This window comes from Aptenodytes patagonicus, chromosome Z (assembly GCF_965638725.1).
Source record: "Aptenodytes patagonicus chromosome Z, bAptPat1.pri.cur, whole genome shotgun sequence".
Taxonomy (NCBI): Eukaryota; Metazoa; Chordata; class Aves; order Sphenisciformes; family Spheniscidae; genus Aptenodytes; species Aptenodytes patagonicus.
Window position 1 is genome coordinate 82,208,649 of NC_134982.1, and position 22,362 is coordinate 82,231,010.

Genomic DNA, 22,362 nt, shown 5'->3' on the forward strand with positions numbered 1-22,362 from the left:
AATTATCTTTAAATATGAGTCACGGTACATGTTGGAAGAACTAGGCTGCTAAGAGCCAAAATCTAGAAAATGGAATTTTGAGAACAAAGAGAAATGGTTTACCTCAAGAATATTCCAGCAAAAAGCTTTGGCCCTTGGTGAGCTCTCCACACCCAGCAAATTACAAGCAAATTAGGAACAGCACAAGTTGGAGAACGTCACGTTACAACCAGCTGGAGCAAAGCACCATTTGCATATGGAGGTTCTCCACTGAGCAGCATGGTCTCCAAAGCTGATGGGACAGCTCTTGTTTACTCTTAACATCGTAACTTACTATACCTGTTTACTCTTAACAGTCATAAAACACTTTAAAATGACAGTTTACAGCTAAATAGGTAAAGTCAACATTTTACATTCCACTTAAATCTATCCAAATACAGTGCATTCTGCACATACTACAGTTTGGATAGCTTAGTGATGCCAGACAAGACCTTACTGCTGAAGAATGTATGGTTTAACAGACTCGTAAATTTAAAAATAATTCTTCTAACATTTGTGTAGCACAACAGCTTCTGTGCACCTACCAAATTCTCAGATCCAAAAGCAATTATAAAGACAACACAGCTGGGTAACAAAATGAACACTGAAATCCACACTGGGTATCTCCTGGAAGTAGCTCAGGATTACGGTTTTGGTGAGAGCCTGCGTTTCTTCTTGTTTTCACCCAGACAACTGTATAACCATTTTGGATTACTCTTCTACTTACCCCTCCTCTTACGTGACAAGACAGCACGCAGGTGACCTGGCCATTTTAATTTCACTTTCCCCCCTCCTCATCTTCCTTAGGGTAAACTAGTAACATTAGATATTTACATTGTAGGGAGCGAAGGGCGATTAAGACTGCAAAACCGGTTAGAAACATTCAGATAAAGCTGGCATTGTCGAGCTGCTGGAAGGCCAGCCCGAACTAAATTTCTCTGGGGCGAACACTTTCTGGGGGCGGGAGGAGGGGGCTGACAGAAGAGCTGGGCGAGAGGAGGGCCTTTCCAGAGGCTTGCTGAAAACGCTCACGTCTGATCGCCTCATACATCGCCTCACACAGCGAATACGAAGGGCCGGAGGACGGCCGGGACCGGCGCTCGATACACAGCCCTGTCAGCCCCGGCTCCCCGCCCGCGGCGGCCCCCCCCTCCGCCCCCTGCGGCTGGAGAGAGCGCCTCCCGCCGCGCATGCGCAGCCGCCTCCCGCCGGCCACGGCCCGCTGCGGGGCGCGCATGCGCGGTGGGCGGGGTGGGCGCACGACCAGGAGCTGGCGGGAGGAGGAGGAGGGCGGCACGGTATGTGGAGGGTGGCGCGGCTGCTCCCTCCCGCTCTCCCCGTCCTGCGCCCCTGCCTGGGGCCGTCCTCGGGGGTGCGACCCCGTTTCCTCTGTGCGCGGCCGCCGCGGCCTGCGCCGGGTCGGGTCGGGTCGGATCTCGCCTCGCCTCGCCTCACCTCAGGCGGGACGGGGCGCCCGCGCCTCACCCCGGGCCGCGCCTCTGCCTTACCCCCAGCGCACGGCGCCCGCCTGCCCCGGTGGACGTCGCCTGGCTGTCCCGGCCGGCAGCCCCCCGGCGGGGGGCCTGAGGGGGCGAGGGCCGCGCCGGGGGAGACGTCCCGGCGGGGCGGGAGGGGCTCCGCAGGGCGGGGCGGGCAGGGAGGAGAAGGAGTCGGCCTGGCCGGGGGCTTGCCTGGTGCCTGCGGGGCCCGTGGCCGAGCGGGACGGAGTTGTTGGGATCTGCTCGTCGCTCTTTTCGGGGTAGTTTAAGAAAGGAAGGGAGGCGTGCTGCACAGGTGCCAGCAGCCTGGTGTCTCTTTACAGCTGCTAATTTCCTAAAACACATAGCTCCGTTTAAATCGTATGTGAGAGCTACGCTGTCAGTATGTGCGCTTAGCACAGTTTTGCAGTCCATCATCTGGACTGGGAAATTCGGGAATCGCAGAAACATTTACAATGTCTGTTTTCCACATTTTCTCTTTATTGACATCCAGGTAGCACGAACAGATTAATGGGGGCTTGGGTTAACTGCCGTTGAAAAAAATATATTTTCAAGTGCTAGATAAATAATTTATGTCGTGGGCAGGCAGGATGATGTTGTGATTTAGGGCCAGATCCTGAATGTTGCATGAGGTGCTGTGTCCTTTGTATTTCTTGTTAAGGAAAGGTGTGGTCTGGTTGTAACAGTTACTGAGTATTTGTATGTGGTGCTGCAGTGATGCCTGATGTCTAGCAACACATGGAAACAGCCATATTTATGATACATCCTCTTTGAAAAGGGGGAAAAAGTAAAACTGGCCAGATTCTCTGAGAGAGTTTTTCTGTTATCTTTAAGACCCTGGGAGGGAAGCATTCGAGGGGTAGGGAAGGTGCTCATTTGAAGTACGCTGTAACCCCCTGAAGCCATATTGTTGGGCCATTGAGAACTGTACTGCTGGCATGAGCAGGAACAGTTGCTTCAGCTGGACTCTGGTGGCCATCATGTAGGCTCTGTGTCCGCAAACACTGGAGTTGTTAAGCTTTTGTGGAGCCGTTCAGTTCCCCAAGGAAATGGTGGTAGGCCCATGGAAATAGCCCACGAGTGGATTCATGTTTCTGGTTGCCAGTTGGACCATACTGCTAAGGAAGCGTATGTCAAAACTGCAGTACTGTGTCCGGCTCTGGGCTCCCCGGTACAAGAAAGACAATGCCATACTGGAGCAAGTCCAGTGAAGGGACACAAAGATGGTTAAGGGTGTCTGACCTATGAGGCAAGGCTGAAAGAGCTGGGACTCTTCAGCCTGGAGAAGAGAAGGGTCAGTGGGATCTTACAAATGTGTATATATGCCTGATGGGAGGGAATAAAGAGGATGGAGCCAGACTTTTCTGTGCTATGCAGTGAAAGCACAAGAGGCAATGAGCACAAACTGATACATAAAATTTTTCATTTAAACAGAAGAAAAATTATTTACTGCTATGGTAATTGAAGACTGGAACAGGTTGCCTGGAGAGGTTGTGGCATCTCCATCCTTGGAGATAATCAAAACCCGACTGGAAGTGAACCTGAGCAACCTGCTCTAGTTGACCCTACTGTGAGCAAGGGGATTGGAATAAACAGTCTTCAGAGGTCTCTTCCAACCTCAGCCGTTCTGTGTGTCTATGATTCTCTAAGGTACTTGAAGAAACGTGTCTTTGTTTTACTTAAAGAAACAGGTTTTTTTTCCAGTGCTTTGTTATTTTACTCTTCAATTGCTATTAATCAGTGGAAGATTTTAGTGTTCATTTTATCTGCCAGTACTAACGTTTAGTTTGCTCTGCAGATGTCCTGTAGCATGGCAGGTGAAGAGGACTTCTTTTTGGAAGAAAGAAGATTCAAGCAGTACTGTGAAGAATTTATTAAACATTCACAGCAGATAGGAGATGGTTGGGAGTGGAGAACTAGCAAGGTAAAAATAATCATAGTGTTAATTTTTAGATACCCTCACTGGCCTTCTTGAGCTGTTGACAACCACCACAAGCTGGAACATCCTTTAAGGGGGGTTTACATCACGTGAAATAAATGGTATTTTACACAGCTGGTGCAAGAACAAAATAGTGCATAGGTGGTTTGCCTGAGGATTTAGGCCAGTACATCTACTGAATAAGGTTCATGAATCCAGAAACAACTGCTGTGATGGTCTAGTGCAACCTGTTGTGTAACAAAGGGGTAGGATTACCTGAGATGATTTCTGTTTTGATCAGAAAATGTCTTTTAAGGCATTGTGCAGTCTTCATTTTCAGAATTCCCAATGACGAGGAAATAGTCACAGCTCTCAACAAGCCTTTTGAATGGTTGACTGTACTTACAATTGAATTAAAAAAAAAAAAAAAAAAAGCTGTTACTTTTAATCTTAACTGCCTAGCTTCATCTTCCAGCCATTGGTAGCTGTACCTGGTCTACTAAGGTGAGGACCCTTCTTTTATCAGAATTCTCCCTGGTTTGGTACTTCAGATTCAGATCAATTCATCCCTTAACCTTGTTGGTGTAAAAGCAAAACATGTTGAGCTCCCTGACTATTTGATGTGTTTTCCAATATTTTAATAATTCTTGTGGATCTCCTCTTAATCCTTTCCAGTACATAAAAATCCTTTTTTTGACTGTGAGCAAAAGTAGACAATGAATGTTGTATCACTGTGAAATTCAAGCCTTCCCACTCTGGGCAAGTGCTTATGGTTATATGTACAAGGATCACTTTTACCCTTTAAGCTGAAATAGCACATAGTCTTTGTTCTAGATGTGTGACTTAATATTTTGTATTAAAATATGTGTTAGTTGCGTAAAGCAAGCAGAAGAATCTGTCTGTATTAACGATCAATTCCCATTATTTGCTGCTTCCCCATAACTTTCAGACCTCACCAATAATAATTACATATTGTTTCTAGGTCATTAATCAAAATTTTAAGTAGCGTGGGGCCAAGACTGGTCTCACAGGACCCCATTAGAATCACTTCTTTTATGAGGATTCCCCATTTTTAAGTTACATTTGAGATCTGTGAATTAATCATTTTTTCATCCTTTAGTCTGTGTCAGATTAGCGTGGGATTATTTTAATTTTTAAATTTCCGCTTGTGGAATCAACACTTATGCAGACTTATGCAAGTCTGAGCATATATCGTTACGACTTTTGTGTTTGTCAACAAAACGTGTCTTTTTAAGTTACCGTGACAAAATCTATTTTTCTTAAAAAGATCCTGCATTTACTGTATATATTTCTTTATTTACTGAACTCATATACATACTGATATGTGATGTCTTCTGCTATTTTGCTTGAGATGATGTCAAGCTAATATGTGTAGAGTTACATAAATTAGCCAGTATATAAAGTTGTATTGATACATGCTGGCTTTCTCCAAAGTTCTCTGAAACTTCCACAGTGCTCGAAGACTTAAAGAAAATGGGCAGTTCTTATGTACTGATTTAAAAATTCCTAATGATAGCCACTTCATGCTAATGTCCTGCTTAGCCACTGCTGAAATGAAAACTTCATAATAGTTATGCCTTATGGCTACATAATTTGTATTTGTTCTATAATAACAGAAATATTTTGAATACTTGCTTTTTCTACTTTGAATGCTTCTGTTATTTTCCATCTAATAATAAATCCACACTGTTCTAGGATTTCTTTTAGCCACACTTTTTTTGATGGGTGGTCAATGTAGGTTTTCATATGTTCTCTTGCTTCTCTGACCGGTTTTCAATAATGGATGGTTTGGGATGCTCATTATTATCTGTGTATTTCTTCTTTCTGCTGTAGAAAATGTACTTCTCTAGCTTTTTTAATTTTATTTTATTTTTACTTTAATGGCTTTAGTGGTTTCTCATGCTTTCGTGAATTTTTGGGAGAAAAGTCATGCTTGTACCATTTTGAAATGCAAGAAGCCCCGGAATAAATGTATGCCATCATTTCTATATAAGTAATTATACATTAGCATTTGTCACCCTTTCATCACAGATGAAGCAGAATTTCAGTAAGAAACAGGATCTTGGCCTTAGATGGAGTCTGTTTAGAAGTTTTTAAAAGAGTGCAAATATTAGCCAAGTGTTACAATGCACCCTTTCTTACAGACAACCATTTGAAACTTTAGATTTCAGTCCAAGGCTATATTTGCGAGGGTTTATTCAACAAAGAAAGATACTCTGAGCCTCTATCGGGAATTTAACACATGGGTCAAAGTTTGAACTTTCTGTGAAATAAGAAGCTTTGCTGGAAATAGCAGAATGAGATAGATTTTTGTTTTCACATATAAAAAAATTGTAAGAGGTTTTTTTTTTTAATGGGCCAAGTTGGCGACTCTGTGATTTCAGTGTGTGATAAAAACCTGGCCATTGAGACCATCCATTTATAGTATATAGTCCGGGAAGGAAGCTTTTCGTTAACAAGATGTCTCATTGTCTTTTTGCTTTTTTTACCAATACATGTCTTGTGGGTAGTTTGGGGCACTCTTAATTTTGCTGATGTAATGTACTTGGATCCCATTCCTCATTCCATACTCACGTGAATAGACCCATTGATAGCAACAAGACCACACAAGTAAACCAGGCTTGTAGAACTGTGTTCTTGTGTTCCTATGTTTTCTGTAGAGATTAAATTTAGATGATGAAATACTCATTGTTTTTGTGGAGCTGGCTCTTGTGGCATAAGCTCACATGGCTCAAGCAGAACCCTGTATTTATAGCTGTAAGTGAAATGTTCTAAACTATGTTATTTTTATAATCTGCTTTTTTTTCCCGGAAGAAAGCTGTAAAAAAGCCAAGGGCACCTCTACTGTAGGACCTGATGGAGCTAAACTTGGGTGCTGTTGTTAGGGATGGGTAGTTAGATCCTGGCCGTGAAGGCTGCCCCCCATTTGCTTTCTGCTTTATGTTTGTTTCATATTTAGTTAGGTTAATCTAGGTAGTCATATCAAAGGCTATATCAGTTCATTGTTGCTTATGATACTCACAAGACAGCTGGAGTAGAAATTGACTCCCTTTCCACATTAATGGGATCAAAGTCCTTGCTGAAATACTAAGTTATTTGTAGGGGCAGAAGTGTACAAAATACATAACACTACAGAGAGTGCAACAGGAGGGTTGCTTCTTTCCTGCCACCTCTCCTCTAGCCTCTGACATACAGCTATCAAATACAGACTTCTAACTCCATGTTTCCAGCTATCCATAGATATTTTTTCATGGCACTCAAATACTACAGAATGCAAAGGCTATGGAGCTTGGCTCCTTTCTGCTGACAGAAAGAACTGGTTCAGGGAGGTGAATACTATATCCAACCCTTCTCTGGCAAAGCTCATTGTGCCGTGGGGCATTTTTCCTCTGTGGGTGGCTGTAGTACTTTCTTTGCTGCTCTTAGGGGGATAAATACCAATGCAGGTAGCTTTACTCCTGCTGACACTTGCAAGAAGCTCCAGAAGGAGAGACTTGAGTGTTGAGAGTGAGAGAAGTGGCTTTTGTATCACCAAGTTAGGCTTAATTTTTCTGTCACTGTTGTCCTCTGCATGCTTCATTCTTCATTGCACAGGATGCAGTTGGTTCTGCAGCCAGGATATCCTGCAAAGTTTGGCGGATTCATGCTCTTGATGAGATTTAGTGAGAAAATAAGGCATGCAGTAGGGGAAGTTATGAGCAAGGTAATTGCTCATAGTATGATTCATGCTTAAAAATTCGTGGACAAAAATACATGTACAGAGCATTACCATTTTTTATCAGGTGTGAAACTCAATAAGAACAAAGTAAACAAATAGCCCATAGCAGATCTTGCAGGTACATATATTCTACAGTGTCCTTGAAAAGAGAGAACTGGTGTGTCAGAATAAAACCCGTGTTGATTTAAAGGTCAGAATACGTGAAATAAAACTGTGTCAGCAATGACAGATTTACCAAAGAGTTAAATTGTAGTTAAATTTGCAGTCTTGTCAAACAATTTAATGCTACATTAATGAATTTTGTAGAGAGACTGTTCTGATGAAAAAGGATTCTATTCAAATGTTGCACATGTACTTTCTGTGTTTGTCTAAAATAAAATGTAATGAAACAGCTAATAAAACCCCAATTTATTTGTTTCCTTTGAGAAATAAGTTCTTAACTTGCAACTACTGTTCTTTATGTTCTGCATACTCTTCCTCCCTTTCAGAGTGTACATTTTTCCAATGATCTGTTACTAAACTTTTTCTCTCCTCTTACTTCTAATTAAAAAAAAAAAATGTTTATGTATGTATGCAGATGAGTCAGGTCAGCAAGGGGCGAAAGCTCCTAAAACCTTTTCCTGCCACTCTGAAATTGCACAAGGGCCTTTTACAACAGTAGACCATGTGGCCTGGGAAGCAGAATGATAAAAAGGGAACTGGGAGAAGGTACAGCTTTGTCTGTTTTCTCTTACATTTGACCCTCAGAGGGAGCAAATTGTGACTCTGCACACAAGTTCTGAAGTGGTTTGGGTTTTTTTTTTCAGGACTTTAAAAAAGTTAGAGGGGGAACAGAGCAAAAATAAACCAATCTACTAAGAAGTGGGAATTTTATACTGGTGTGAATGCATTGCTTGAGATAGGTCAAAATCGTTAACAGCTGCTCATCTCTTCATGACCTTAGTGCACTGTCTTCCAGTTCTTTGGCACTCATCCTGATCCCCAGGTAGCAGTTGTCTTAATTGATAGCTATATTAAATTTTATTTTTACTGTTCAGGTCTTTGACTTCCTTTAACACCAAGAATTAGTGTAAACTACCTGTGAGAAGATGCTGAAAAGCAGTGCAGTCATCGGTGCCTATAAAAAGACTTGGAGCTTATGCCTAAATACCACGCTCTGTTTATTTTCTAGAACAGTAATAGCATTTAGCATTTTGGCTACAGAATTTTTTTTTCTTTCTTATTCTCTGAACACAGGACCTTGGTGATGGTTACCTTAGTAAAACACACTTCCAAGTAAGAAATAGAAACATCCCACCAGATCTCAAGGAGAAAAACAGTGATAACATTGAACAAACGTTATTTACACATGTTGAAGTAAGTACAGATTTTAGACTTTTGTGTTTATAAAATAAATCATGAACAGGATATTTTAAAATATTATACTATTAAATTAAATCCCTCCAGAAGGATTTCAGATGTTAAGTTTCCAGTGGCTTTTAATTATTCCTTCTACAGTTGTTCTTATTCAGGTGTACAGCTATATTGGTGATGAAAATTGGGAGGAAATGGAAAGGCTCCAGCATCTTTCATGTATATATTTTCCTCATGGAAGGATAATATTTTGTTGCACATTGATTCACTAACATTAAGGAAACTTTTTTGTGTGTGTGGAAGAAGATTAAGCATCAAGATTTAGTTATCTTAGAGGTAAATATTAATTAAAAAAATAAAGACAACTTTGTGGTTAATATTAATTTGAAGTGTGTAAGTTGGGTATAGGAATTTTATACTCAGTGCATACTTTTCTACTGTGGAACTAACTTAAAATACTGAACAATTTTTTGAAACCGGTGGTGGGAAATAAAATAGATTTGGTGTTCTTGAAGGAGAATAAACTTCTTTCTTCCAGAAAATGAAAACCATTCGTTAAACTCAGGGTGAACTGATCTGAATAATTATTTTCTTGTTTGATTCTGCATTAGACCTCCAGATTATTGACTGATCGAGATATAAACAGTAGAAATTCACTCCCTTGTTATGTTGTTAGCATAAATATGAAAAGAAATCTTGGATTATAATTGACTGAAAACAATGTATTCTATATATTATAAATTGTTGAATAGATGGACATGGTATATTTTCCAGTTACCTTTTTCTGCAACAATTCCTTTTCTTTTTTCATCAGCACACTGATTTTTATTTTTTTTTCCACAGAGACTCCAGTACAGGGTCTGAAATGAATATTCTTTTGGCCTGGTTTCTGAAGGAAATGGCACTTAAAACAATCATGCTGTCCGTTAGTCTGTGATGTAGTCATTTCTACTGATTTTTGAGTTCACTCACAGGTTTCAGCTGTATTTTAAAGAGGGGTAGATATCAAAAAGTACTTGGTTCTTAAAAATTTTGTGAAAGCAGATGGCTGGCTAGATGAAAGATGACTTTTACTGGCAGGTAGAAGTCTGATCTTTACATTCTGTTTGGCTGGTCAGTGCAAGTTCAGGACTGGACTAAAGCAGCACTTTGGTGCCTTAGAGTGCCATGAGGAACAGCTAGGGTTCAAATGACACAAGTAAGCTGGAAACAAGATGTGGTTCTTTTACCAATACGATGACTCGTTCAAGCCACTAAAAAAAAAAAAAAAAAAAAAAAAGAAAATTTTACAACCCCATTGTTGATACACCAGCTTTGATACGAATTGGAATCCATATAATCTTTAGAATCATTATCTTGCTTTTGTTTGATAAGTACCAATTATAAGCATAGTATGTAAGTCATCTGAAGCGTAGCTGAAGCATTTTAAGTTTTCCTTTAATTTAAATTCTAGTATTTCCTAAAATGAAGGCTAGTATCAGTGCTTCAGAGGTTGTTACTTATTTGTCACTACAGCAGTGTTTGTATACTTCAATTCTGACTTGTAAGAACAGATTACTGTTTATATTCAAAATTGCTTTTCATGATTGTGACTTTTTTTTTATAATGAATCAAGTCTTCATTACAGAGCATATTTTAAAAGAACATCTTGTAAAAAGTCATTGAGTCCTTCTGGAAAGAAGTATCAGCTATAGAAAAAGTGTCACAACACAAAAAAGGCTTCAGAGCCTGTAACATACTGAAACAGAGTTCTCAATATACTGAAATATAATAAACAGTCTTTAATATACAGAAATACGATTCCAGGCCAAACTCTATGGTTTATCAAGATACTAATATTAATAATTACCTCTTGAAATATTGTGCAAGATTTCTGTGTTTTGAATCCTAGAAATGTCTAGGTTGAAAGGGACCTTGAACATTAGCTGATTCTCTTTGAGAAGGAGCCTTTGTTCATGTTGTGTAGTGGCAGTAAAGATGAGTGAAGCAAGAGAAAGGTCTTAGAAAATTATGTAGGTTATAAGAGATGAGGTTATGCATAAGAAAAAAATTGAGTTTCTTCTCCAAAATGTTCACTGCATAATAGAGATTATGTCAAATTTATATTCTTCATTGAACTGAAAGGTAATCAGGCTGTTAAAGTTACTTAATCTAGAAAATGGGAGAAGCACACCAGTAAGTTGGAAAATGACATTCGCTATGGATACACAAAGTAAAACTATATACTTAACACTAAGGGAAAGATAGAAACGGTGACTGTAGAGGGGATAAATGTGCTCAAGCACAGCAGTGCGGGTATAAGATGCATGTTCTTTTCCACAGATGTTGAATACGAGAGTCCTGTTGCACTGTTCTAACAGCCTGTTATTTAAATAGGTTTTGTTTTTGTAAAAATACATGTTGCACCCATAAATCACATGGTATTATAGAGTTACTACATTATCTTTCAATGTTATTGAAATACATTCTGATGAACAGAGTTCAGCAAAAGTTGTGGTCTTGGTAGAACTTGGAAAGTTTTCCATTGGTTATATGCCTTCAATATTTAGCATTTTTTTCCTTAGAAAATTTATAAATTTTATTTTTATATATTTGAAGTCTAAAGGAGCTCTAGATAATAATTTTAATTTACTTTGGAAAAATTGTGGCCATTCTCTGATAGTTACATATTTCACAATTTTCAGTTTCAGAATTACTGTTGTGATCTAGATTTATCTATATTGTATCTCTACTATTTGTGTCTTACTGAGATATTTCCATCTGCCAGTAGCCTGATCATCTTCTTCAAGGCGTGGTAGGAGATACGAGGCATAGTTTTATGTAAGATAATTAACTAGGAACAGCAAGAAAGGAAAAATTGGGAAATTAAGGTCTGAGTAATCAATATCCATGGTTAGGAAAAAACAGTGTTGACAAAAAGACAAGGGATAAAATGTGCTATGGTATATGACAGGGCATAAGAGGCCACAAGATTTTCCTCTCCTGTTCCTGGGAATCCAGTTCAGAGATTACAAATAGAACGTTAGTTTTGGCAGGCAAGGTGAAAATTAGGAGGAAAATAAGAAGACAAATTCTTGAAGCTGAGGGAAATACAGGAAAGTTATCCATAATGAAGATATAACCCCTATTTAAGTAGTTGAACCAAAGGTGCATCAGGGAAGAGATGATGCTGAATAAATCAGTGAGTATATCCTGTTGTAGCAAAGAGTACAATTAGGACGTTGAAACTGCAGAGAAGCAAAATTATTACTGTTCTGTTTTTTTTAAATCTGTGAAGAGATACTGAAGTATGGTGATACAGTGCAGAAAATACACAGAATAGCTGAAGTAACTTTATTCAAATAGAAAATCAATTATCAGTTATTACAGTATCAAAAATGTGCTAATCTTACGAGATCTCCAGGGAACCTGATCAAATTATTTGAAAAGTTTATTTCAGCTCATTGGTCATATGGACAGTTAACGTTTCCAACTTTCCGTCTCATTGTCTGGTATCTAAATATTTGGAGCCTTCCTGGTGAAGGAGTGATGAATAACTATGTATTGTGGTCTTTTCTACAGAGCAGTCTGTATTACGTGGTATGCTTGGTTTCATTTACACAAGTTGTGTTTTCATCTGAAAACCAAGAATAAAATTCTGTGTGGGTTTCTTTCTGCTTATTTTAGATATCTGCAATATAGAGCTTGTCACTTAAATCTTTGTTTCAGCCTGAGGAGGTAAAAAAACATTTTTGGGTATAAATCAGTCAACCTATTTTAGGTGTCTTCTCTAGGAGAAGATGAGTCTAAAAGTGTCCATTTTTCTTCACTGATGATCAAGGGAAGCTAGATGGTAGGTGTCTGCATTTTGTCATGTGAATCTCATACAACAAAATACGGATGTGAGCTCATTAAAAGCAGTAGTAATTGTTGCTGGTGACTTCACTAGGCTGAGATTTCACTTTGACAGTAAAGCTTATACTTAGCTGAGGACTGTATTTTGTAAAGTAGCAACTCAAAAAAAAAAAAAAAAAAAAAAAGAAAAAAGGATTTAAGGATAAACCGTTGGAGCAACTGACATTGGCTTAAGCTTTGATTGAAATCCTTACATTGAGACTGGCATGCTTGTGCAGTGGAACGCTGTGGCCTTTGTGATACTGGGAGTCAGAACTGGCAGTCACAGTACATGTAATGGATCTGCACATGCTAGTATGCCAAAGTACCACCCCTTTTCAGGGGGACGGTGGTGCAAGTTGCTGTATTCCAGCTCTTGTTGGAACTTCTCACCTGCACAGAGGTTCCTGTATTGCAGGTATTGTGCGATACTAAGGATCAGCTGATTGTCAGTAAATTGCTGTAATGGGAGGCAGCCTGCTCTATAGGACCAGCAGGAATACAGCAGAAACTAAGAACAGGTTTGGGAACCACTGTGCTGTACTGCAGCAAGTTTGCATGTTATCTAGTATGAAGCAGGTTTTCCATTTTCTGGAACTTGAAGGCTTCTGCCATGCACATAATAGTTAATCGATGGTTTCTTCAGCTCATCGGCAAGCCTGCAGAATTCAGACTGTCTCCTTGTTATCCTTTCGTATGTCAGTGAACCTTTGATATCTGCTGGTTTCCAGACTTATCCTTTCGTATGTCAGTGAACCTTTGATATCTGCTGGTTTCCAGACACACTCTTGCTAATTCCTGAGCTGTCCTAGACAGTAGAGGAATTGCCTTATGAACGTGCATGAGGACTGTATAGGGTGTTGGGAGCTGTGAGCTGAAGGCTCACAGCTTTAAGTGGGTACAGTATAAGCGTCATGAGTTGGATTGTATTCTTTATATTGAAATGACCCTTAAGACAAGCTTAGATGAAGGTAAATATAAAAAAGGGTTTATGCCCACATAGGTGCACTGACACTATAAAGGCAAGGTATCTGGAGACAGGTATGCTTAAATGCTAATATCTACTTAGAGCAGTTTAAGAAAGTTTCTCTCTTTGTACTGGCCGTAACTGAGTTGTCAAGCTGTTTGTCTAACCAGGTGCCTGGGGATCCTGTTTTATGCAGACCCTATCTTTCCATTTGCTAGAAAAGGATTGAGAATGTTCCTCTGGAATGCCATTCTCTGATTTCTGTGGATTTAGTTTAATGAAGATGTTTGTTTTAACGCCCAGATTGGTAAACAGAAACTACTAAGGACATTGTCACTAACCATAAACAAACTTTTGACTGAGTTTGTGGAGGACAACCTTCTAACCAGTAAGATTGGACTCAGACCCTAGGATATGAGCGGAAGAGATCATAAATCTTTTAGAGTATCTTCCAATAGAATAAAAATAACATGAGATGCAAAGCAAGGAACTGATACAAACACACAGTGCCATTTGAAAATTTTTAAGTTGCAATTTTGCTCTGGTTAAATTTTTATTGAATCAGTTGTTGTCTTTCTGTGCTGTCCTGACTTCATGCCAGATGAGTGTCATCTATACTTTTCTGCAGACAGCATAAATCTTGTGTAACCTTCATACTGTGTTCTGGCTAATTCAGCAACAATCTTCAGTGTATATTCTGTCTTGATCCAAATCACATCTGTCCTGCCAAGAGATCTGTCAGGGTCTGTATCAATGAACATGGCATTGTGTCTTCTTTTGTATAACTTATTTTATATGTGGAAACATGTTTCAAATATTTCTATATTGACAACCTTATATTACCCAAATTTATAAATGAGATTCACCTAAGTTGTTCATCACAAGCTCTTCACTGAGACTAAATGCAATGATGACCAGCTGTGGGAGGTAGTAAGTTTGATGAACTTAACCTGGGCTTGGTTTTGAGGGATACTGTGGCACTGGTATCTTGACTGTGTGAGGCAGTAGCTTCTGCTTCCACTGAAACTGGAATCTTACTCTTCTATATTTGTGGGTTTTTTTTTCCCTTTTCAATCATCCTTCTTTTTTCCAGTCTGAGTAAATCACAGTGAACAGAATGTTTTTTCCTCCCTATGACTGAAACTATTCAAATGCTACAAAGTCATATTTCATTTACTTTATTGTGAGCCCAGGTAGCCAACTGCACTGAAACAATGCCTTTCATTCTAGACTTTAGTATTTACCATGAGCTGTATCCAACTCCAGCTTTTGTTAAGTGCTATGTAGACACATTTTAAGCAATGACAGAACAATTACATACATTATTATGTGAGTTGTTGATAAGGTGAAAAATACTGTACGAAATTCAAAATGAAGATAGTCCTCCTGCCGCAAAGAGCTTATAGTCTAAAAGAGTAAAGTAGGAAAATCTGGATTCACTTTATGCATTCTTTTTGTTTGTTATTCAAATAGCTCAAGGGAAGCAATAACTTGGAGTAATAATTCTCTGTGTGTGGTTTGTCTCAGCTCTGCTGGGTATTGCAGAAGAAGTGAGTCAGGGTGGAACCATTTCTGAAGCTATAGCCATTGCTACTTTATGAAGCAGTGGGCATGTTGGGAATGTTGAAGGTCTGTTAATACCTGATGTTGCCTTTGGAAAATGAGCACTGAGCTTCGCAGACAAGTTACGTATTTACTTTTACGTGGACTCCACCTTTGCTGGCAGATGTTCATTAGTGTTAGTGAAGATCTGCCTGATGGAGGATGTGGGAATGAGTCTGACATCTTTCTTAAACTTCATAATACCATGTGATTTGCTGTTCAGCTGCGCTGTTCAGTTTATAACAACTGGAAAATTACAATTCTTAGTAATTATTAATCATTTTTTCTCTAAACAAATCCAGTATTTTTAGAATTAAGAACAACTCCCTTTTTTGTGCAAAAGTAAATAAGATGAACTCAGCGTAAACATTTGCATAACCACAGTATTTGTTGGATGGTTAAAAAATGTGAATTGAAAACCCAGCAAACAGTACTTAAAGAGAAAAATGTAAATACATTTGATGGAATCCAGCACTCACTGCAGAAAATAACGAAAGGACCTTAGTAAAGAGGGAGAAAATCAAGTATTACATACTCACCTAAACCATCAGTTTGTAATGAATGATCCGAGTTTAAGAGCAGTGCAGTTGCTCAGAAACAGGTAAGTTTACCCCTAGTCTTTTCTGTAGTTTCCCTGTTGCTCTGAGAAGGGAATTAAATCATGCTGCATCTGTATTCAACCCAAAATATGTTCCTTTGAAAAAATGATGTGGGAAGCTTTGGTAGCTGTGATAGGAAGGAAGTATTCTAATTTCAGTTTGTCTTGGATCTACTCAGACCCTTTTCATCACTCTTGGCTTCCTATCCCAATTCCACTCGGTCTCCTGGGAGTGAGCTTGCTCTTTGGTGCTGCTGCCCAAAATGTTGCTAGTCAGCCTTCGTTGGGCCACAGTACATGTTTATGCCCAGTAATTCTCTGTTAGCCAGGCCAGTGTTTGGCCCCATCTTCCAAATTGCCTTAATGCTTCGTTGTCTAGCATATGTACCAGAAACCTTTTCAAATGCCAGGTCACAGAAAGGAAACCCAAGTTGTTGATGGAAACCTGTAAAAAAAAAAAAAAAAATCAAGAAACCCCTTATTCTAAGGAGATCTAAAGTGTGTTGCAAAATGCAGTGAAGATGCTGGTGATTTTGCTTACAAATGTATTAATCTGAAAATAGAATTAGCCTTTATTAAACCACAAGAAAATATTCTGGTGTGGATTTTATAAACTGTGTTCTACATGAAAAGGCTTGGCAAAAGAGTGACATTGTTTAGAAATATCAAGGCTGGAAGAAGCTTTGGTGTAGACATTACACCCCTTCCTTGAGCTGGAGAAACCTTAATAAAGGAAGAATGCTGTAGTGACAGAAGTCATTTGAGTCTCAGATATGTCGTGCTTCTGGACTCCTTCATTGATGGGATGTTTCAGTCTTAATGGAAGAGGCTAAATGCTTCTGCTCCTGTAAAGTTCTGGAGATAATGAAAAGGTTTTGTCTCCCACGCACAGACCTTTGTAGATCATTTTCTGCGTGTCACTTTGGTATCCTGGCAAATCTTGTTAACAGTAGTTACATTTAGTTTTCAACAGCTTTCATGACATGCTGTTGGCTTGACTATCATTGTGGGTGGTGGGACTCTGATCTTAATTCTCTATGTTTTACATTCTTTGATTATTGTTCTGTTTCACCCAGTAGGATATGCTTAATAAGTTTTCACAAATCTTAGAAATTATATCAATTATAATTGATAATTGATATAAACTAATTATGAAGCTTTTGGGAGAACTGAAGAAGTACATTGTATGACCTCCAAAAGTGATTTCTTTTTAGTTTAGATGTTAACGTAGAGTGATTTCAACTTTTTATCTGCTATCTTAGTATCCAGAGTTGTCGCTTAATATTAGCAAATAAATGCTACATCAAATACAGAAAAAGATGCTCTAATTCAGATTTGGTAACTGGATGTGACAGTTCAGTTAGAATTACCATGGTTGAAGGCATGGCGTAATCCCAGCAGAATGTCTTCCTTCTGCAATAAATAAACCTCCATTTCCTATGGAGCACACTTACCACATTGAGACTGTGGTAAGTGAAGATGGTTTTCCCGGAATCTGAACTTGCAGAGACTAGTAGTACCACTGACAAAATTATTTATAAGCTCCCTCATTTGGCCTGGTGATCCTGTATTATAGATATTAAAAAGAAGTGGTGTTATTTTGTTTCCATTTAGTCTGTTTTTTCATGGCATCTAGAAAGTTGTTTTGAAAAATTTTTATGGGTGGTTTTAGCATGTCTAGAGAAAAAAAAAATCCAGACTGAAGTCTTTAAAGTTTTAATTCTTCAGGTTAAAATTTAGTTAAATAATTTTTAAGTGTGATTTAATTTCATAAATGTACAGTCTGTCTTTTTTTTATGTGTGCCTTTTTAATAAATTAAGTCATTATTACGAGATTGTAAAAAATAATTTAAAAAAATGGTGCCGGAGTGGACTTCAACAGCAGTTGTCTTTGCCCTGTAAAGTAATGCTGACTAATTTACCTTAAAACTGTGTAATTGCATATACAACAGAAGTATCAGAGATAGGTAGGCCACACATTCAGATAGTTACCTACCTGAGCTGTATGTTTCCCCTCTCAATTTGCTAAGGTAATGTCTTTTTGTACAAGGCTTGGTGACTTTGTAATCAAATGTTGTGATAGCCACATGCTTGATATGCCTTGATACCTGGGCAAAACATCCAGAGGTTCCAACTTCTACAATTTTATCAGTGGAAGGACTTATGAGAAATTAAAATCTGTTTTTCTGTTTTCAATTTAAAAATATTACTGTAGTAGTCTTAATAAGAAAAACTGTTATAAAAATAGACATTTCTTGTCTGTTACTATTAAAAAAAAAGTTCACAATACAGTGGTTTGTTGTTACAATGTATTGTTCCCTCCCCCTTTTTTTTCCCTCCAAAAAAAATGCAAATGGAGTTACCGTGGGTGGAAGAGATACTGAAGTGATGGGCCTATCAACAGTGCTTATGGTGGCACGTATGGCCATACTGTGGCATCCTACTATATTATTTAATATATTAAAACTAATGTGTGTTGTCACGTAGCACCACTGTGGCATTTCCTAAGCAGTGCTGTACTTGGGGATAATGGCAATGAAGACTTTGGGCGTACCATATCAGTAGGATACAATGAGTCTTCATCACGTATGAGCAAGTAGATGCCAAATGCTTCCCCAGTTAAACCTTCAAAACTAGATTGTTCAGGAGTTGAAAGAGGCTGTACACTACAGTGTTTTTACTCAGTACAACTCAAATGGGGGCAGTCATGTGGTTAAAAGCTCACTAGAATGCATAAAAGACCCACATGCATTACTCTGAATTTTACTCTCTCTGCTTTATCTCTAAATGGTGTGCGTTTTCATATTAAGACTATACACTTTAGGATTCAGTAGAACACATGGTACGTATTGGTGGTAGTTGTTCAGAATTGATTAATCATTGGAGATATGCACAATGCAAAAGGAGTATGCTCCAAGCATGTACATTGAAACTGACACTGATGTTAAATATATTTATTCACGTTAAAATTCCTGCATTTCTAAAAACAATTTGTCATGTGTGTTTGGCATTACCTGGCCTCAGGAAGGTAAAGGGAAGGGATTTTGGAGCAATGGAAATACTTTTGAAATTAATTGATACAGAATTATGTTTTGGTTTGGCCAGTGTAGGGTATGGAGATGTAAGAGAGCCGCCCGCCTCATGAGTAGCATTTTGGAAGCCTGGGTTTTAAAGTATGCTTCTGGTTTATGCCCATACATACGTCGTAAGTTAGTGATGGTGGCAAGTGGGGATGGACGGAGTGAAGAAGGATGAGCCTTGCTCCCAGCACTCTGGGTGGCATTGCTGCACCAGCACGTTGGGCAGTATATGCTGTGCCAGGTGTAGATCAGTTTGCTCCCTCCCAGAGTGGCGAGGGAGTCCCGAGGGAGATTGCAACACCCTAATCGTAATTTCAGCATTTGGCTGCTCCAGGGGCAGTCTGGTGATGCGCTGCCCTAACTCTGGGCAGAGCATTGTCTTTTTGTCCAGACTGTATTTTTCAAATGTTTATGACATTAGCTCACAAACAAGAAACATGACACTGTAGTATTTGTCAATACTGTTTTACCACAAAGGAAACAAAATCACAATCTAGTCAATTGTTAGCATTTTTACTTTTTATGGTGAATCTCAGAATACTTCATGTTGCCAGTCTTGCATATATGCCTGCCTTTGTTTCTTTTAAATTAAATTGTACTGGTACAATATTATGCTCTTAATTTTCTAGGGACAATGCTCATCTGTATTGGAGCAATACTCTTATTTTGGCCAATTGCCTGTATTCTGTAGCAGCGTTACATGATTCATCTTTCAGTGTGTTTGGATTATTCGCCTGCAACTTACAGGTCATGTTGGCTTGGAGTGAATATTGCAGAGTTAGGGCCTTAGAGTGAGCAGTGGCAAAATGTTCAAGCTTCTACATGTTGCTGCTTGGTAAATTCCAATGTTGAAAAGCTTATAGATTGCTTGTTCTGTTTGTTTCTGAAAATTATTTTACTTCTCTTAAAAAGATTCTTAAGTAATGGCCCCTTTTGCTGTGTTAAATTACACAGTGTGGACTGCAGTCCAGCAGACAATAGAGAGGACTGTGGTGTGGGAGATGGGGAGCAGGGGAATGCAAGGCCTGACTCCCTCCCCTGGGGATGTTGAGGTTATACCACCTTCAGTTATACCACTGAAACTTTAACTGTATCAGAAATGTAAGCAGCAAATTATCTTGACAGTTAAGAAGAGTATGCCATCTTTAAACATGCTCGTCATTGCCGTTAGTTACTGCAAAGTTAGGCCACACAATTGTGATCCTAGCTTCCAGTTTGTTTACCCAACTTAAGATACCGTAATCATTGTTATTGTCCTTTTAGCTGTGAGGTCTAACTGTGACTTTTGTTTCCTCCCCAACACCATCTCACCATCATTGTCACTGAACTGTTCACATGGGTCACTCTCAAGATACATGAAACAATCCTTTTCTCCCCTTTGTTACAAAGAACAGTTACTATTTCCTACTCTGGAAAAAGATGCCGTCCCATACTTTTCTTTTGCACGCTAAATCTTTCTATACTGCCAATCTTACTTGTTAGCCTCATTAATTAAAAAGCAATCACGGCTGGTTTTATGTTAATATTGTAAAGAGAGCGATTTAACTTTCTTCCTGAGGTCAGAATGCGGTGTTCCTCAAGAATGTTGTAGAGTTATACTGTGTAATCAGTGTGTGATTTTGAGGTCTATTCCTTCCTAGATATAACTAAATAGCATTGAAGTTGATTGAGATTTAGGAACTTCTGCTGCAGGAAAATATGTTCTAGAGTTATGAAATATTTTGTTGTCAATAACAATAACTTACCTTTCCTCATACAGACAAACACACAGTGAGGAGACACTGCTTTCTTACCTTTTAGGAGTTGAGTATATGTCCTTTAAAAATGTATCTATGAAAATAAGGCTTTTTTTCCATACTGGACTGGTACTCAACGTGATACTACCAAAGCAGAGTGTTAAAATCTGGTAATAATGTGATTATGAATGCCCCAATTTCAAAATTATTATTCTAGTTTACAGAAGAAATGAATTTGGTTCTGTGAATTTGTATGAGATACAGGTGTTTTCCTGAATGAGCAAGGCAATATATCTTTAATACATAGCATGTACTTTTAACTTTAATTCAGATTGTTAATGTTGTGTAATCTTTCTTCCCTGGTTTGCCAGGGACTAGTTCAGACTGCTTAGACATGCTTATTAACAATTTAAATGAGACACTCTCACTTCCACTGTATACAAGATACTGAAAGCACATTCCAAGTAAAGGGAACATTGTCTAAATGTTCATATATGTTTGGGGATAGGAAACTATACTGCTTAGCATAAACGGATGTCTGTAACTGAGAGTATTTTGCTCAGTGGGTAGCTTTCTCATGATGATCTGTGGTGGTAGCAGTGAAAATAAGTAATTTGAATTCTTTTAACATTTTGCTCTGAATTCTAGAGGAAGACGTAATGTTATATGCTAAATAAGATTTAAGTTTGCTTTTTGAAAAAGAAAACAATAAAGTGTAAAAACTCCTTGGGATCATGAGATACACATTTCTGTGGGATAAGTGATACACTAAGATGCAAAAAGGCAGATGGCTCTGGTATATGTAGAAGAGAGAAAGCTGTGACTTGTAAGAGGCGAAAGACTTGTGCTGTAGGTAATAGGTCATACTTCGTAACATAAGCTTTGTGTCCATCTAGTGATTTTTGTAATATGATTACTAGTATTTATTTCCATCTATATTTTGTATTTTTCTATATTTGATAGCTTGCCAATAAAATTTCTTTCCCAGACAGCTGAACCTAGCTTGCAGACTGACAGGGCACAAAAAAACACCTTCAAAGGAAAGCACATTAAAAAGCTTAGAAATCACCAGAAAGCGTTAACGGCTCTGTTGGCTGTTACACAATGGGACGCAGGAATTGCAATAATGTTCTTCTTCCATCTGGTGCCTGCAAACTTGCTGTTTTCAGAGGCATTCATTGCTGTAGCAAACTGTTCACTTATTCATTCATGTGTAGCTGCCCGTTATTCTTTGGAAAAGACTTGGGTTGAAATCGGCTCAGTTCTTTGTTACTAAAGTGTTCAGTGTCAAACATATTACGAGAAGATGTCAGTCCAAATGCAAATACCATCAAATTTCAAAGCATCTCCGCATGTTGTATATATTTGGAATGTACCGTGAAGGTGTAGTCCAGGAGTGAGGATCTTGACTGACAATACTCAAACGAAAATCGTGCAATATCTCTGCCAAAATGTCTGTCTTAGACTGAAATTTCAATTTCCGTTTTAAATTTCCTGGCTCATATTAGCTAACATCCCAGCCTTAAAATTCTTTCTTTTCTTTGAATCTCTGTAGTTATTTTCTTTGTTACATCTGGACTGGTTAATTTTCAGGACTGTGAGATAGCTACTGACTGGAAGGAAGGTGTCTCTCTGAGAGGGAAGAATGGTTTCATGAACTAGAGGATGGGGAAGAGCTGGAGCTGACACTTTTCACTCCCAGTAGCAAAAGGAGACAACTTTATTTTGGAACGTACTTCCTCATTTCCTTATATTGGTTGCCAGTTGGGGCAATATCAGGGTTGCCAGTTTTGTCACTGTACTGCAGAATGAGGACCATCTTAGGTCCCCATGAGGAATATTTCGAGGAAACATGGGCCTCAGCCTGCTGGCAGGGTTAGTATTTCCAGCTTTCACAGGAAAAGCTTCAGAGTTCTGTCAGGAGGATAGCAAGTAGAGACAGAGAAAGGACACTTATTTCTTGCCAGACCAGGAGATTA

The 22,362-nt window shown here is 38.8% G+C and overlaps 1 protein-coding gene across 3 annotated transcripts in view; it reads left to right on the forward strand.

Annotated features, from left to right (window-relative positions):
* Window positions 1-1,271: 1,271 nt before the first annotated feature.
* ATG10 (autophagy related 10) overlaps window positions 1,272-22,362 on the forward strand; it is an 84,495-nt gene continuing 63,404 nt past the window's right edge. For 2 of the 3 annotated variants that reach the window (XR_012997382.1, XM_076362305.1), the window contains exons 1-4: window positions 1,272-1,316; window positions 2,952-3,167; window positions 3,316-3,441; window positions 8,411-8,530. Coding sequence is in view for 2 of the 3 variants with exons in the window: in XM_076362305.1 (XP_076218420.1) it covers window positions 3,316-3,441; window positions 8,411-8,530 (246 nt within the window). In the remaining variant the exon portion in view is untranslated. The remainder of the gene's footprint in view (window positions 1,317-2,951; window positions 3,168-3,315; window positions 3,442-8,410; window positions 8,531-22,362) is intronic. The other variant, XM_076362306.1, reaches the window with a different exon arrangement.